This window comes from Malassezia restricta, chromosome V, assembly GCF_003290485.1.
Source record: "Malassezia restricta chromosome V, complete sequence".
Lineage (NCBI taxonomy): Eukaryota > Fungi > Basidiomycota > Malasseziomycetes > Malasseziales > Malasseziaceae > Malassezia > Malassezia restricta.
Window position 1 is genome coordinate 322,710 of NC_040197.1, and position 15,055 is coordinate 337,764.

At 55.5% G+C, this 15,055-nt stretch overlaps 6 protein-coding genes across 6 annotated transcripts; 3 read left to right on the forward strand and 3 right to left on the reverse strand.

Annotated features, from left to right (window-relative positions):
• Positions 1–118: 118 nt before the first annotated feature.
• On the forward strand, positions 119–807 carry MRET_3028 (release factor glutamine methyltransferase; the record flags this gene model as incomplete). The annotated part of the gene is made up of 2 exons (XM_027629655.1): positions 119–273; positions 303–807. The coding sequence occupies 2 exons, from the start codon at positions 119–121 to the stop codon at positions 805–807; spliced, it is 660 nt and encodes a 219-aa protein (XP_027485360.1).
• On the reverse strand, positions 808–2,847 carry MRET_3029 (U3 small nucleolar RNA-associated protein 19; the record flags this gene model as incomplete). Its single annotated transcript, XM_027629656.1, has 1 exon — positions 808–2,847. One exon carries the CDS (start codon positions 2,845–2,847, stop codon positions 808–810), a length of 2,040 nt encoding a protein of 679 aa, XP_027485769.1.
• Positions 2,848–2,952: 105 nt separating this feature from the next.
• MRET_3030 (uncharacterized protein) lies at positions 2,953–4,815 on the forward strand (the record flags this gene model as incomplete). The annotated part of the gene is made up of 1 exon (XM_027629657.1): positions 2,953–4,815. One exon carries the CDS (start codon positions 2,953–2,955, stop codon positions 4,813–4,815), a length of 1,863 nt encoding a protein of 620 aa, XP_027485322.1.
• Position 4,816: 1 nt separating this feature from the next.
• MRET_3031 (U3 small nucleolar RNA-associated protein 18) lies at positions 4,817–6,451 on the reverse strand (the record flags this gene model as incomplete). Its single annotated transcript, XM_027629658.1, has 1 exon — positions 4,817–6,451. The coding sequence occupies one exon, from the start codon at positions 6,449–6,451 to the stop codon at positions 4,817–4,819; it is 1,635 nt and encodes a 544-aa protein (XP_027485321.1).
• Positions 6,452–6,558: 107 nt separating this feature from the next.
• Positions 6,559–8,106, forward strand: MRET_3032 (hydroxymethylbilane synthase; the record flags this gene model as incomplete). The annotated part of the gene is made up of 1 exon (XM_027629659.1): positions 6,559–8,106. One exon carries the CDS (start codon positions 6,559–6,561, stop codon positions 8,104–8,106), a length of 1,548 nt encoding a protein of 515 aa, XP_027485324.1.
• Positions 8,107–8,131: 25 nt separating this feature from the next.
• Positions 8,132–14,986, reverse strand: MRET_3033 (serine/threonine-protein kinase ATR; the record flags this gene model as incomplete). Its single annotated transcript, XM_027629660.1, has 1 exon — positions 8,132–14,986. The coding sequence occupies one exon, from the start codon at positions 14,984–14,986 to the stop codon at positions 8,132–8,134; it is 6,855 nt and encodes a 2,284-aa protein (XP_027485323.1).
• Between the last annotated feature and the right edge of the window lie 69 nt (positions 14,987–15,055).

A 15,055-nucleotide genomic window follows, 5' to 3' on the forward strand; every position in this document is an offset into this window, starting at 1 on the left:
TGGATGGGATACATACGTAATGCACAGAGGTGTCGTCACTCAGCCAAGATGAGTCACGTGATACATGTTCGCGATGGACGCAACGTTTTGGAACGACGCGTGCCGTAACAAGGTCGACATGATACCAACTCCTGATATTGGGCACCTTCGTCAACCGAAATACCGCGACAATGTGTATGACCCCGCAGAAGATACTTTCGCTTTGATGGATGCTCTTGAACAGGACATAGATACCCTGAAAGCGCTAGACGCGTCTTTATGTGTGGAGATTGGGTAGGTACGGCGGTATTCTTATTTGACAGCACAGGCAGTGGCTGTGTGTCCGCGTTTGTGTCGCAGATACTCGGAACATCAGCAGCCTATATATGTACAGATATCAACGCTAGAGCCACGGAATGTACCATCGAGACGGGTGCTAGAAACAAAGTTTCCTTGCAGCCAGTTCTGACGTCATCTGTTGAGGCGTTGCGCCCGCGCGTTGACGGTGCGGTTGACTTGTTGATATTCAACCCACCGTACGTAGTCACAACAGAAGAAGAAGAAGAAGCGGGACAGGTACGGGCTGGACTAGATGGAGCTTGGGCGGGTGGCGCGTCAGGCACGAAAATTTTGGATACATTAATCCAAAACCACACTATACCTCAGCTTTTGCGACGCGGTGGACGCTTTTACGTGGTCGCAATACGACAGAATGATCCGCCTTCTCTTGTGCGTGCTATGCAAAGTATAGGCCTCGAGGCCAGCATTGTCTTACAACGACGGGCGAATCGTGAGCAGCTCTTTATCATTCGGGCTATTCGACCATGATCAGAATATGTTCCAGAGGCGGGCACAGTCATCTAATCGCAAGGCACGTCGGTCTTGCTCAAGCGGCGTATCGCCCTGCGGTGGGTCCGTACTCGGGAAGGCGTACATCTGTAAGCGCTTACGAATTTCACGCCGCACGGCCGCGTCATGATGCCCTGATTTTTCAGCAAGGATGGGCGGTACAGTCAGTGTGAGATCAAGAGAGTTCAAGGCTGGAGGAACGACAGGCTTATTCGAGGAGTTGCGACGTTTGAGCGTCTTCCTTGTCTCGTTTTCAAACATGGTGGAATACGTCGTATCGAGAAAGTCCTCCAACTCATACCTTTGCTGGGTGAATGGTTCGGCAAAGATCGACGCGAAGGACGTGACAGATCCGAGATAATGCGTATCGCCTCCATCTGTGGCTGACTTGCCGTGTTGGCTCGACTGGCTTAGGTGATAAGCACCAAACGTGGAAATTTCCCACAGTGAGCTTTCTAAAGCATGCGTAAACAGTGGGTTCGGTTCGTGTGAATCAAATGGATCCTGGACTCCGCTCGGTCCAAGGGCCAAGTGGTCACCATCCCAGTCTCGATGGATCATTTGCATGCAGCTCGGATGATGCTTAAGCATGTTCCAGATAAAAGGTATAATTTCCACAAGGGCGGCTGGCGTCGCTCGAAGCGACAGCCTGCTCAAACGCTTGGCGAAAGAAGCGACAATGGCCACAGGCAAGAGCATGGACGACAGAAACGTGTCCAGCATACGCATGAAACGACTGCGATACCGCGTATGCAATACAGATGCATCTAGGAGTGCGTAAAGACGGGTATAAAAATCTGGGTAGTCCAAATTGTGATGTACAATTAGTGTAAATAGACCATTAAGGGCAAGAAGGGCTGTCGTTCCCTTTGTATCGAGACAATCGACCAAGAAGTCATGCAGCATGCTGGGATTAGGCAAGTGCGGGAGAATTTGAGCATGAAGACGCACAAGAATATCGTGTGTCTCAGCTGTTGACAACTTGCCACCATGAACGATACGCTGTCCATTAACGTCAACATGTGTCGATGGGAGCAATAGACTGAGCCATGCAGCAGCAAATACTTGACGCTGGGAGCCAAGCGTATGTAAAGCATCTGTTACAAGACCATGGCGTGAGCGGCGCCGCTTGCGCGATCCGGAGTCTTCATCCTCTTTTTCCTCGTCCGATTCCGAAAGAGTGGGCTCAGCCTCGATGATGCCATCATCGTCATCACCATCCTGCGATACGGTAAGTTTAGGCTTCTTATTCGACTTTTTCTTTTTGGGTGCGTGGGATAAGTGCGGAATCAAAAAGTTGTTAAGATGACTCGGCTCAGTAGGTATGGCAGTTATGCGACTCAGTAAGGCACGAGCATGCGACCGAACACGCTCATTCTTGATGCTAGCGTCGGGTACATTGCGCAGTACACGACTCACTTCCTTGCAAAAGAAGAAGCGCACATCATCATATACTTCGAGATACTCCTCAGCCAATGTTTCAAGCACATCGTCTGGTACTTGCCGCCACAGCACAGTTTGAACAAGCGGACGGAAAGGTGTGACGGACCATCGACCCGACTTGATCGTGCCATGTTTGTGCAGCGCTTCAGAAGACGCTGTCTGGAGTGCCATGCATACTTCTAGCGCAGCTTGCCTGATCGGCGCAAATTCCGAGTACAAAAGCTCGTCCAAGATAAGAGACACAAACGTGTTCCACTGTTGTCTGAGCCAACGCGATACCTTGGCCTTGGCATCTGATGCCTCCTGAAGAACGAGACGGCCATCCGCATCAGTTAAATCCGTATCAAATGTGCCCTTGTCGGATAAAGTCACAAGGGCTTGAGAAACAACACGAGTGGCCAAAGTCAAAGCTTTGATGTGAGAACGCTGGTCGTCCACTTCTTCAAGTTGCGTGTGCAGCTCCTCAATTTGCTTGATCAATTCCGTAATAGAATTCAGGTCTGTCGAAGACGCTAGATGCGATTGCAGCGCCTGAACGCGCTCCAGCGGCGCGACTTCCCGGGCCGTACGTACCATGCAAGAAGATGGAGAAAAAAAATGATGGCCAGCGGCAAAATTGACTGAATTCCTCGTGTAGAGGATTTAAGTATTGTCTGTGCGTTGAGTCGTCCCACGGCCACCATGCTGTGGTGCTTGGTGTGGCTCCTGGTCAGTGCATCGTATGCGTACCAGGGAGCTCACCTGTCGCACCATGGCATTTATTCGAACTTGCCATATGATACGCCACTCGTGCTGTACATTCATCCGGATGAGCTAGTGGTAGAGAATTCGATGTTGAGTTTATCGGCTATTACGCGTCGAAGTTGGCCAGAGGTACAGCAATGTACACAAGCAGCCTTTCCTCTTGGTATGCAAAGTATGGAGGCATGTGAAGAGTATGATGTGGAAAACGAGGCGGTCTCGTATCAGATTTTACACGATGCTGATCTTCATGGTGATCTGAGTATACCCATTCGTCCGAACCCGTTGCCAGACTTACGGAGCATAGGAAACGATACAGCGTTGCACAGTGTGACCGTTACACTTCATACGGTATCTTCGGATGGTAAACCTCGTATATATCGATGGTGGATCGCTCATTTTTCGCAGCCACCCATGCAAAGGGCTCGCTGGCCGATCGCCCCCGGTGAGTATGTATCGCGAGCTGGCGAGGCGAATCATGTTCGACCCACTTCATGGGACGGCTTCGATGCACCTCGATTAAGTGGGCTTATGCATGATCCATTTATGACTGTGTCAAGGAACGAGCAGAGTGCCTCAGGTCACTCATGGTCGCGCGGGGTGTCCATCCGAGTGCGAACCAATGGCACTAGCGTGCCTGTGCGCTCTTCCGTGGCAGGTACTGTCGTATGGTCTGGCTACTTACATCGTGCTATGCCTCCCTTTGATGGCCGTGAGCGTGGATTGAATGACCAGTATTTGCTAACTATTATGATCCGTGATTCATGGGGCTTTGTACATCAGTTTGTGGGACTTGAAGTCGCGCAAGTGGCGGTGCATGAAGCTGTAGCTGAGGGAACGGTACTGGGTTATTTACCAAGCACACCGCTATCTCCGTGGCCACGTAGTACAGCGTCGCTTGTGGACATACCAAAGCACAACAAAGAAGAAGGATACGAGTCGTTTCCCTATCGTTTTCGTCACCTCGAAATCAGGGTGGCTCGGCCACACTCAGCGTGGACCTCCTACAAGGATCCCAATGCAAAAGGCTGGTTGTATTACAACCCACTCCTTCTCTATGTTCCGGGGCGAGTACCGCTACCCATGATCGCACCGTTTGTGGATCCATCTTCCTTCGCGTTCAGAACCACGAACGTGGCTTCTATACCCCATGCCTTGTCGATGCAACATGGCTCTCCATCGATACCCAACCAAGTGGAGCTCTTTGTCTCGTTTCAGCCGTTCATTGAATCGCCAGGCGACCCTGCAGATGCAATGGATCCTGTATCTGTCTATGCGCTCGATTGGGCCGTGGAGCCCGTGACGAAGAGGCCATTGTGCTCGTCGCGTCACACGTATTGGCGCCGATCATTTGAGCACAGCCGATTGGCTTCTGAGACTGAGCTGGATGATCCTGCCTTTTTGCATGCGCATTATGTGCCGCACATATCGATAAGATCCCGACTGGGACTGCAATTCTCTTTCCAGCGCTACTCACAGTTTGACGAGAAAGATCGGGCTCTCTACTATGCTGTGACGCGCCAAATTTTAGGTCTTCCGGATGTGCGCGGCGTATGGGATACGACGCGTGAAAAGAGATTCGGACCATTTCGTGTGGCTGTGCGTGCGCGCAGCCTGACGAGTGCGTACAGCTGTGTGGAAGCCAAGGTGCATGTGCCACACGAGCGGCCATCCAGCCGCTATTTGCGCATGCTAAGGGCCGTGTTTACCCCATCCCTGCACACGCTACCCAGTTTCAGGCTCCTGTGGATCGCAGACCTAGTTAGGCACTCTTTGCGAGTTTTTCGTGATATGTTGCGCTAATCTAGAGATATGAACGCAGTGAATACAGCAATACACGGCCGCGAGAGTTGCCGATGGCCAAGTACTCGCTGTGAGATGAAAAGTCGATCGACGTCACATGGCCCAGCGGCGTGCCTGACGTTGGCCAATTCGAATACGCTTGCAAAGAGGGCACATGCACCACACGAAGCGCGTCTTTTTTGTTTCGGCTGGCGAGGGCCAGAAGTTGTGCGTCATGACTGAATCGCATTGAAGTCGTGGCGGTAGTCAAGTTGCCGAGGGACTTGCGTGCCGTCAATCGAACGTCATCCATGACGGAAGCAGACGTGGGGGCAGCAAGCAGCTCTTCCAGCTGTGTGCTTGTGGTGGCAGAATCCGTGCTCTGTCCACCGTACATGTTGACAATACCATTAGAGGAGCCAATGGCCCAATAGGGCGGCACCATTGAATGTGGCATCGTGACTTCTAGACCCTTGGCGCCAAATAGGCCGGTATCATACGCGGTGACGGGGCATGATCGACTGCGCAGGTCCCAGACGTGAATGCGACCCTCGGTAGAAAGCGTCAGGAGGCGGTGCTCTGTCTCCCCTGCCCATGCCATACCAGCGAGCGGCGCATTCATGCGGAGTTCACCGATGCGCTGGCCACCCATCTGACCTGCAGCGCCAGCGCCCCAGTCCAGGAGGTGGACCTGGCCACGACGGCCACCTACAGCCACCAGTCGAGACGAAGCGCCGGGTTGGAAACGCACAAAGCTCAAGTCCCGCTCAGCACCAGCATCCGCTTCCGTACCCACTGCGCTGGACACGACTCGGCCTGCACCTCGCCAAGGACTCGAGCACAACGTCTTGCCCGAGCGGATATCATACGCATACAGGTAGGGTCGCGGACCGGCAATCAATACAGATGTGCCTGCTGGATGAAATATGGCCGTCTTTACAGGCAAATCCGGTACATGAAGTGATTCGAGCATAGGGTTGGTCTTGCCGTCAATCTGAAACAGGCGTACACGCCTGTCTCGTGAAGCAGTGAGAAGTACATGCGTATGCGGACTGGGATGGAACTGCAATTGCTCAATAGCAGCCGGCTCAGATACACGACCTTGAGCCTCGTTGGCATCGCGCAGACGCTCGACGTCCAGGCGATCAGATGGCAAGCGACGTGAATGTCGCTTGGACTCCACCAGTCCTTGATCTGTGCTGAGGAGATCACGTAGAAGGGACGCATTCCACGGTGATTCAGACTGGTCTTTTTGTTGTGATGCTGATGCCCATGCAGGCCGTGGATGCATGCGTTCGTATTGTTTGCGAAGGCGTCGCTGGTACTCGACGCCGGAAATGGTCGTTTCACCAGGACTCGTACGTAGCTTGCGCAGACGTTTTGTTCCAAGCACAGATCCATCAGATGCACGCGCTTGTGGGCCGGCCAATGGAACAGTTATACGTTCGTCATCTTCATCTTTCCATAGGGCAGCTGGTGGCTGCGCCTCATCCAGCACCTGCTCGGTAGCATCCGCTGCCACGGCACTGTCATCGCCCGTATCGAATGTAAACAAGGCGCTATCTTCAAGAGTAGTAATCCCAGCTTCTTCATCTGCTGGGCGCTTGGTGCCACCAAACAAGCGCTGTGTGAGCTCTTGCTCACGTTCCACCGCCATGGCTTAGGCTGGAAAGCCGACAGCGCCAAGGTGGGACAAAAAATCGGCCATGCACGTGATGAGGTCGACCACGAAGCTTCGTCCAGTCTTTCTTCCTGGCCTCCATCATGGAAGACGGCCGTGCAGAGAGCGGCGAGCTTCGATGCCCCGTTCCGCACGCCGAAAATACCCCGCTTCCGCCTGGACACCCCAGTGTACCGAATGCAAACCCATCGACGCTCCAGCCTCCGTCAGGAGAGCATTGCATTTTCTTGCGCCAATCTGATGACGCGCCAACTGTGCCATCAGCCGATACATCGCGGCCCGTCGTCGTGCCCCCGCCCATTACGAGCCCGGAGGATGCGAAATATGTACTGGTCTTGTCTAGTCGGAAAAGCGAGCTGGCAGTTCGTCAGGCGTCTCTCGTCCAATCTTTGCTCGAGCAGCAGTTTGGCCAGGCAGCCTTGGCGTCGCCCGCCGAGAGCGAAGTTCGCCAATTTTTGCAGTCGTTTGCACCATCCAGCGGTATTCGACCGATAGATTTCCCTGTACGCACGATGTCGACGTTAGGTGACTTGAATCTCAAGGCGCCGCTTTGCGTGATTGGCGGTGAGGGTCGTGCTATTTGGACAAAGGAGCTGGAAGTGGCGCTGATGGCCGGTGCCGTTGATGCGATTGTGCACAGTCTCAAAGACGTACCGACTACCATGCCTGAAGGCACAGAACTTGCTGCGATTCTCGAACGCGAAGATCCACGTGATGCGCTGGTCGTGAAGCAAGGTCTGCCTTACAAGAGCCTCGACGAGATGCCCAAGGGATCTGTGATTGGTACCTCGTCGGTACGTCGTGTGGCATTGCTGCGTCGCTCATACCCCCACCTCATGTTTAGTGATGTACGTGGCAATATCAATACACGCCTCGCCAAGCTGGATGCGAATGACGGACCCTACACGGCGCTGGTGTTAGCTGCCGCAGGGCTCAAACGCATGGAATTGGACCACCGCATCACTGCTTATGTGGCGGAGCCTGTGTTGCTGCATGCAGTGGGGCAGGGATCGCTGGCTATTGAAATACGCACGCCTCGTGATGCTTCAGCAGAGCGTGATCAGCGCATCCGGCACATGATACGAAGTATTTCCAATTGGCGCGCGAGCTGGCGATGTGCTGCGGAGCGTGCGCTGATGCACCGCATGGAAGGTGGATGTTCTATCCCGCTAGGCGTGGCGACGCGCTTTGATGACCACAGTGACATTGAGGGCCAGTTGAATGAGCGCCTCGAGACGCCGCAGGAAATGCTGCACGCAGGTGTGTCGCGCCCTTCCATACAGGTGGCTGCTACTCCTCCTGAAGAGGGATGCCGTCTGACCATGTCAGCTGTCATTGTGTCATTAGATGGCTCACAGCAGTGCCAGCATACAGAGTCACTCGTGTGCCGCAGCATCCAAGATGCCGAGCAACTTGGCATCCAAGTCGCTGAGGACTTGGAACATAAGAAAAATGCACGCGTCATTCTCGCCGAGGTCGAACACCATCGACAGCTCGCAGCTGCAGCCGACGAAAAGCGGCGAGCAGCCACTGCTGCTGGCAACAAGCCACAGGCGTCGTCACAGGCTGCCGAAATGGATCGCCGTGGCTTACCGCGTGATGATGGCGCGCCGAAAGCATGGGAAGTATAGCCCAGTGCCATGTACTACTACAGAATTACAAATAGGGCGCCCAGCCCACATACATTTGACTGAGGTTATGTGTGCTCGTAGCATCGCAGATGAGCATATGCACGAGATTCTTGGTCGTGTGTCGCACGTCATCCGACAGGCCTGGACGCCGCAGTCGACCGTCCAGCTTGTCCGATACGGACTTGAGCGCTTTGCGTGCACCACCAGCGCCGCCCAACCATGGCTTATTGCTGCCTCCATGGCGGTGCCGAGCGCGGCGCTCAGTTGCCACCCATTCTCCCAATGGATCATGCACCATGGCCTGCAGCACGCTCATGAGCGAGTCGCGATTATCGCGCAAAATGCTCATGGTAATCTCCGCCGTCTTTCGAAAAGCGCCTTCGACGCCAGCGACGCCGAGTGCATCGGTCATGTTGTGCGTGAGACGGAACGGCACACGCTCGGGGATTTCAAAAAGCATGCCTTTCTCAAACAGGCAATTGAGGTCAACATGTACTGTATCGCCTGAACCAGCGTCAAAGAGGATGTTATCACCGTGTCGATCTCCCAAGCCGAGCACGAATCCGACCATCGACATGACGGCGGCTGTACGCGCGTAGGCCGAGCGCGCCTTGAACCATGCGCTTGGCTCAGGGAAAGTCTCCAGAAACCAAGCATGGAAAACAGGTGGGTATCTTGGTAAGATACGCTGCTCGAAAAGCGCGGCAGCATTCTTGGGCGAGGCGCGAGCCTCGTCCAGCAAAGTTTTCAGATCAGGTGTGTACAGCGGAACGTCCATGGACGCATAATGCTTCGCTAGAATTTGGCGAAAAGCCACGGTATTCGGGACCCACTCGATCAGACCGCATTCTTCGTTCAAAATAATGACGGCATACGTGCGAATATACAAGCGGCGCCGACGCGAGTCTGAATTGCTTTGAAGAAGCTTGTTGATCATCGAATCGAATTCCATTAGTCGAGCGTCTTTTCGTAGGTCATCGCGTGGCTTGCACAGGAACGGGTATCGTAGTCCATCAGATGCCTGGATCACAATTTTGCGGGGCTTCTGCAGTGAATTCATAATTTCGATGGTGTCATCAAAGCCCAATATCGTTGGCGCATGGCTTGGGAAAGGACGGTGAGTCTGATTCACCTGGTTGTTGGGCGGCAAAATGACATTGACCGACGACTGCAGCGGCAAGATGAGGGGCGTGCGCTGTACTGCTGCAATCAGTGCGGGAAAATGCTGCGGCATGCGCAGTTTCGTCTCCCTGTGAACCTGATACTCACAGAGATGGAGGAGTTCCGTCGAAACGCGCTCGGCCGCCTCGACAATCGGCACCACATCGCGGTAGGCACGGTCAGCGACGGACGAAATGCGCTCGACAATGCATTCATACCGCTGCTTGCGCCGCTTGTCCTTGGAGTGTGACCCAGCCAAAATCGCCCACATGCCTTGCTGAGGGTATGCCACGACCACAGCCACAATGATTTCCAAAAGCACTTTCCACACAGCTTCATTCTTGTGTACGATACGCGCCACGAGCTGAGGCAACACGGCGAACCACTGGTATCGCGCAAGATGTCGGACGGAGCGCAGCATCATTTCGTTAATTTTGTCAAACTGCTGTTGCGCCTGGTGGGCGTCTTCTTCCGACGGCGGCGCCTCCTCCGGGTCAGCCAGCTCGTTACCAGCGTCCAGCCATATGGTCAGCATGCGAGGCAGAGTGCGGTATAAGAATTTCGTGCCGTGCTGAGCCGACTTCATGTAAAAGCGACACACGCTGAGCTGGAGCAGCATTTGATTGCCTACGGCGCCACTGCCAGGCGCATCGTAGAAGTGGCCGAGATAGTACCAAATCTTTTCCGAGTCGGCATCAAGGCTCGTGCATGTCTTGTAGTGTTGGATAATATCATTCTGCTGAAACCGCGCTGTCTCTTCGACGAGCCTTGCGCGCAGCAAGTGGGCCTTGGCCAGTTCTCGATGATCGCCAGATGCTTCCGATTCAGTCTGGAGAGCATTGTTCAGAGTCTGGATGGCGGCTTGAACCTGGTCTCCATGGGCTAGCAGCTTTGCTTTCTGGACAAATGCATATGGTGCGCCGCTTTGTATCGCCTGCAAAATGGCACTGTAGGCGGATTGGGTGTGCCCAGCCTTACGAGCCGTCTTGGCACTGAGAATCCAGCATGCGCCGAGGTCTGTGACAGGCGCACGACATGCCTGAAATGCAGAGCGCCGCAAACTGAGCACGGGCTCACGGGTTCGAAAGGACGGGAGCGTCGCTGCGAATCGCGCGTCTAGATTTGCCTTGAGATCGTCGCGGCCGTAAAAAATGAGCTCGAGTTCGCAAAGCATGTGCAGCTGCATGACCGCATCGTAAGCATGAGGGTAGGATACGCGTGCAGGTCCGAGAATGCGACGACCGAGCTGCTGACGTGCATCAGATACGGCTGTGGAAAACGCTTCCTCGTCGTGGTCACGCATCGCAAGAAGCGCCCGTGCCATACCCAGTTCCGGCACCTTGGGAGCATGCAGGACAAGCTGTCGAGCAGCGTCCCAGTCCGCGAGAATACATGCACCCTCAATTTGGAAGGGGGCGAGGTGCATCTGCCAGGTAGGATGCACAGCCAACACACCACGGATGTGCGTTCGAAGTGTGTCATAGTGTCCGAGATTGCGGAGGCAGCGAAGCAGACCCACATGCAATCGCACGTCATCGGGCCTCTGCTGCAGCTCGACTTCCCAGCAGCTCTGAGCATTCGTCCAGCGGCCAGTGCTTTCATGTTCACGGATTTGGTGCTCGAGAGAAGGAGCGAGGACCATGGTGGAAATACCTTCCATGCCATCAGGGTCATCCAGGCTTGCGTAAATTTCGTGCATTGTCTCATAGTACGGCTGGAGTGTTTCAGATGGCTGGGGGCGCATAGCACGTATGCGGTACTCAAAATGGAGCAGAGCGCGAGCATAGGCGTCACACTGTAAGGAGGCCTGGGCTAGCAAGTCAGGCGAGAGTTCATCCATGATGGCCTGGACGTCACTCAAAGCATCACGCCAGCGACTGCGCCGCGCCATGCGAAGCGGTACAAGGCGCATGCGGCGCATCCAGTGGCCCACATGGTCAAGCACATGGAAGAGGGTCTGCGCCGTGAGACGGCGACGCTCAGGTTCGTACCCCAGTGCCGGGTGTGCCTGATCAGCCAGCACAGCGAGCGATTCACCCAAGACCGTGCGTCGCTGCTGACTGCTGCCAGAGATGAGGATATGCAGCACGAGATGTGGCAATAGGTATTGTGCAATGCCGACGTCGTGGTCACGCACCACCGACGTGAATATGTGGAATAGGGACGCAGCATCGCCTGGTCGTGAAGAGCGAATAAGCCATAGAGTCCAGGCTTGGACCCAGTCGCGGTACGATGTCGAATGTGCGTAGAGTGGCATCTCGCGCGGCCGTGGCTCCGTCTGCTGCACCACGTATCGCGAGTTGAGAAGTGGCAGGAGCGTCGGCAAGAGCATTTCGGGTAACGTAGACCACCGCTGCCGCACCTTCTCCGGTACGCGTGTGGGAGCCGACGCTTCTAAGAGGGCCGGCGTAAACTTGCAGTACTTGAGCAGTTCCTGGATCGCGTACGCTAGCGCTGCCTGGTGCTTGGTATCATGCGTCGCTCGGAAGGCCGGCACGACAACATCGACGAGAATGCGCTGTGCAAATGCCATGTTTTCATCCTCGTTCTCAAAGTCGGATAGAAGAATCAAGATGGGCTCATCGGGCGGCATGTCCAATCGATCGGGGTCGACAGCCCCCAAGAGGCCCAAGCACTCGAGACACAGTGCCGGGACGACGTCCCCCAATTCTGATCGGGCCGCTACGGCCATTAATACGCGCACGCAGCGTCCAATGAGCGTGTGAAACACGTTACCGGACGTCCATGTGGCGATGCACGCGCGCCGCTCCTGGAGAAAGATGCGAAGTTCGCCGAGGGACTGCATGCAAATGGCCGCGCTGTCGTTCGATACACGATCGAGGATGTGGACGAACTGCACTTCGTCTTCCCATGATAAACGCATAGAGCGGATGCGCTGCGCAACGTCTGGAACATCATCGGCAATAGCATCGAGACTCGGCACGTCGTTCAGGTAAATGGGATCGGAAGTGCGCTCCATGACGGCATAGCGCAACACCTGAGCGGCCACATGTCGTTCGTCTGTATCAAAGCGTGACCATGCGGCCAGGAGAGCTGCAGCGGTAGGCCCCACCAGCACGCCAAGATCTGCTCCGCGGAGTGCCTTGACCACATCAAGCCAGCTCTCCAGCGTCGGCATAGCCAGCGATGGGTCTTGGAGTGTGCTAGTCAGACTAGCCAAGACTTGGGGCGCTACACGCGCAGCCACATTGCCGATTTTCTGTACGAGAGCACCGATACTGCGCACAGCCATCACCCGTCGTTCATTGCGCAGCTTGCCATGAACGCCACTGAGCTCATCGTTGATCCACGTGAGGATGGCCAGGACCTCTTCCTGTAAAAAGGCGGTCAAGTCCATACCGCGCCACTTGGCACTCGTCGCCACGGTCTCATGCACGAAGCCGAGTGCCTCGTACGCACGCCCATGATAGGCACTCGTGCCCAGGTGCTCCACCAGCCATCCAAGCACGTCGTGTAAGCGACTCCGGAGCAGACTCGATATCGTGACGGATTTCGAGCCGAGCAGCGACATGAGCATCTGCAGACTCGCATCACGCACATCTGATGGCTGCAAAAACGCATGCTGGAACACGTCAGACACATGTGCCAGGCAAATGGCCGGTACGGACTGGCCCACCGTCGCGGCCATGGCTTCCATCTCCGCCTGCGCCGTCGCTTGGCCCAGGGCCATGCGCTCTAGTAGTAGTGGAAGCGTGTACCCCAGAGTCGCCTGCAAAAAGGTCGGACCTGGCATGTTGACCAGACGAGCGATGTCGGACAAGGCATGCATCATGCCGCGGGAGGCATGTATGGCGACATGACACACAATGTGTAAGTGCTGCGCAAACAGCTGGAAGGTCGTACATCGGCGGTACACGGCAAGCTGGATCGTTTCGGCACATACGAGCGCTCGAATGAATACGTGTGGGGCAAAGAGACACCGAATGAGGGCGCTCACCACGAGGGAAGAGCAGTCTTCGTGAGGAATGCGACCAAGCAGTGCTAATGCTAGCACGCACGTCTCTTGCATTTTCGAGTCGGACGGAGCGGAGGCGCCATCCGTCGCAATGGCCATGAGCGACGACACCAGCGATGGCGACCGCTGAGCGCGGCACATGTGACTGCACCGCCATACGCAAGCATACAAGACACGTCCTGTACGAACACGCACGCCGCGATGGATGTGTGACATGGTACATTGCAGGGCCTTTTTCACGGATGCCATGTCACACGACATGATCGCATCGTCATGTGCATGCACAAAGAACCGCAAGAGCGCCTGCAGGACAAGCAGGGCCTGCCTTGGGTCCGAGAGGGGGGCATAGGCCAAGTCGTGCGGCAGTGTGGCATCTGTGCGTGGCATGTTTACCGTCATGTCAAGTTGTGCAGCGTCGCACACCGGGCAGGGCCATGTCTCGCAAGGTTCCGCTTCTGTGCGTGCCCGCTTCGCAGGCGGGGGAGGGAGGCTCGTTGGCGTGTTTTGAAAACGATGGTACTCATGCTGCCAGGCGGGATCATCGACATCATGCAGACAAAGCCATGCGTCGTCTAAGGGCGCTTCGTCCAGCATCGCGAACAATATACATAGGTACGCGACATAACACGCACGCAGCGTGTCTTGCTGTGTTTGCAAAATTTGCGCCACATGCGTGGGTATAAGTGAGCGTGGATCGCCGACAAGGCATGCCGTCTCTGGCGAAGCATCGCGACGCACACGTTCGTATATCATGCGCAGCACTTGGGTGAGCTGCACGCAGGTCCGTTCGTCTGCCGAATGCGCCTGTGACACGGATAGCATGCAGGCATGGGCCACAGGATAGAAATACAGGCCCAAGTGTGGCAGAGCTGCGATGAATGCATCATAGTGTACATGGGTCCAGCGAGCACCTTCCGGGCCCAGCATGATGCGCACGCCCAACTCGACCATGTCTTGCATCGCGAAAGGAAAGACGGCGCCAAGCTCTGCAGCGATGCGCGTGCACAGCAAGACAAGGATTTCGAATACGTCAGCTGCGATCGATGGGGGCGGTGCGACGCGAAACGTGGCCGCTTCGCGGACGAGCCATGTTTGGGTCACGGCGTCGGTACGGTGGTGGTGACGAATGGTAAAGGGCTCAGGCACAGGGTCATTCGCACATAGCAGGAGCTCGTCTTGTGGTTGCGACGCACCGACAAGGGCCATATAGTCAGGTGCGAGACGGCCCGATGCGACCATCCCACGAACGCCGCACCGCATCGCATCAAACAGCACAAAGCGTGCATGTGTTTGGTGATGCGATGACGCCAGACTCATATGCAAAATCGTGCCTGTCAAGCGCATAGTTTCACCCAAGGCATGCCCTACGTCCAGCCCCTGTTTCTCATACGTGCAGAGCACGGTGAGGGAGGCCAAGAGTCGGGGAAGGAGGTACAAGTCCAGCGTCGGATCCTCGAGAGCAGACGCAGCGGTAGGCGCACGCAGAAACGCAAGCTCCAGCACACGTGGTGAAGAGGCGATCCATTCGTACATCGACGAGAGGACCACGTTGTACGATGGTGGCGAGGCAAGCCCACGATGCAGGGCATCAGGCGTGCTGGCCGCGGCCACAGGCTCGATGTAGCGCTCTGCGCAGCGCTGCATCACCATGTACATCGCACTATTCTTGTCATCAGGCACGAGCGGATCGAGGAAACCGCACTCGCGTACCCATGACGGCCATGCATGCGTATCACTCGGCATGCTCGCTCAGCATGGCAGCTCGAAGAAAATTCCCGAGTGGAGACGAGGGTGTCTTTCTACGTCGCTGCG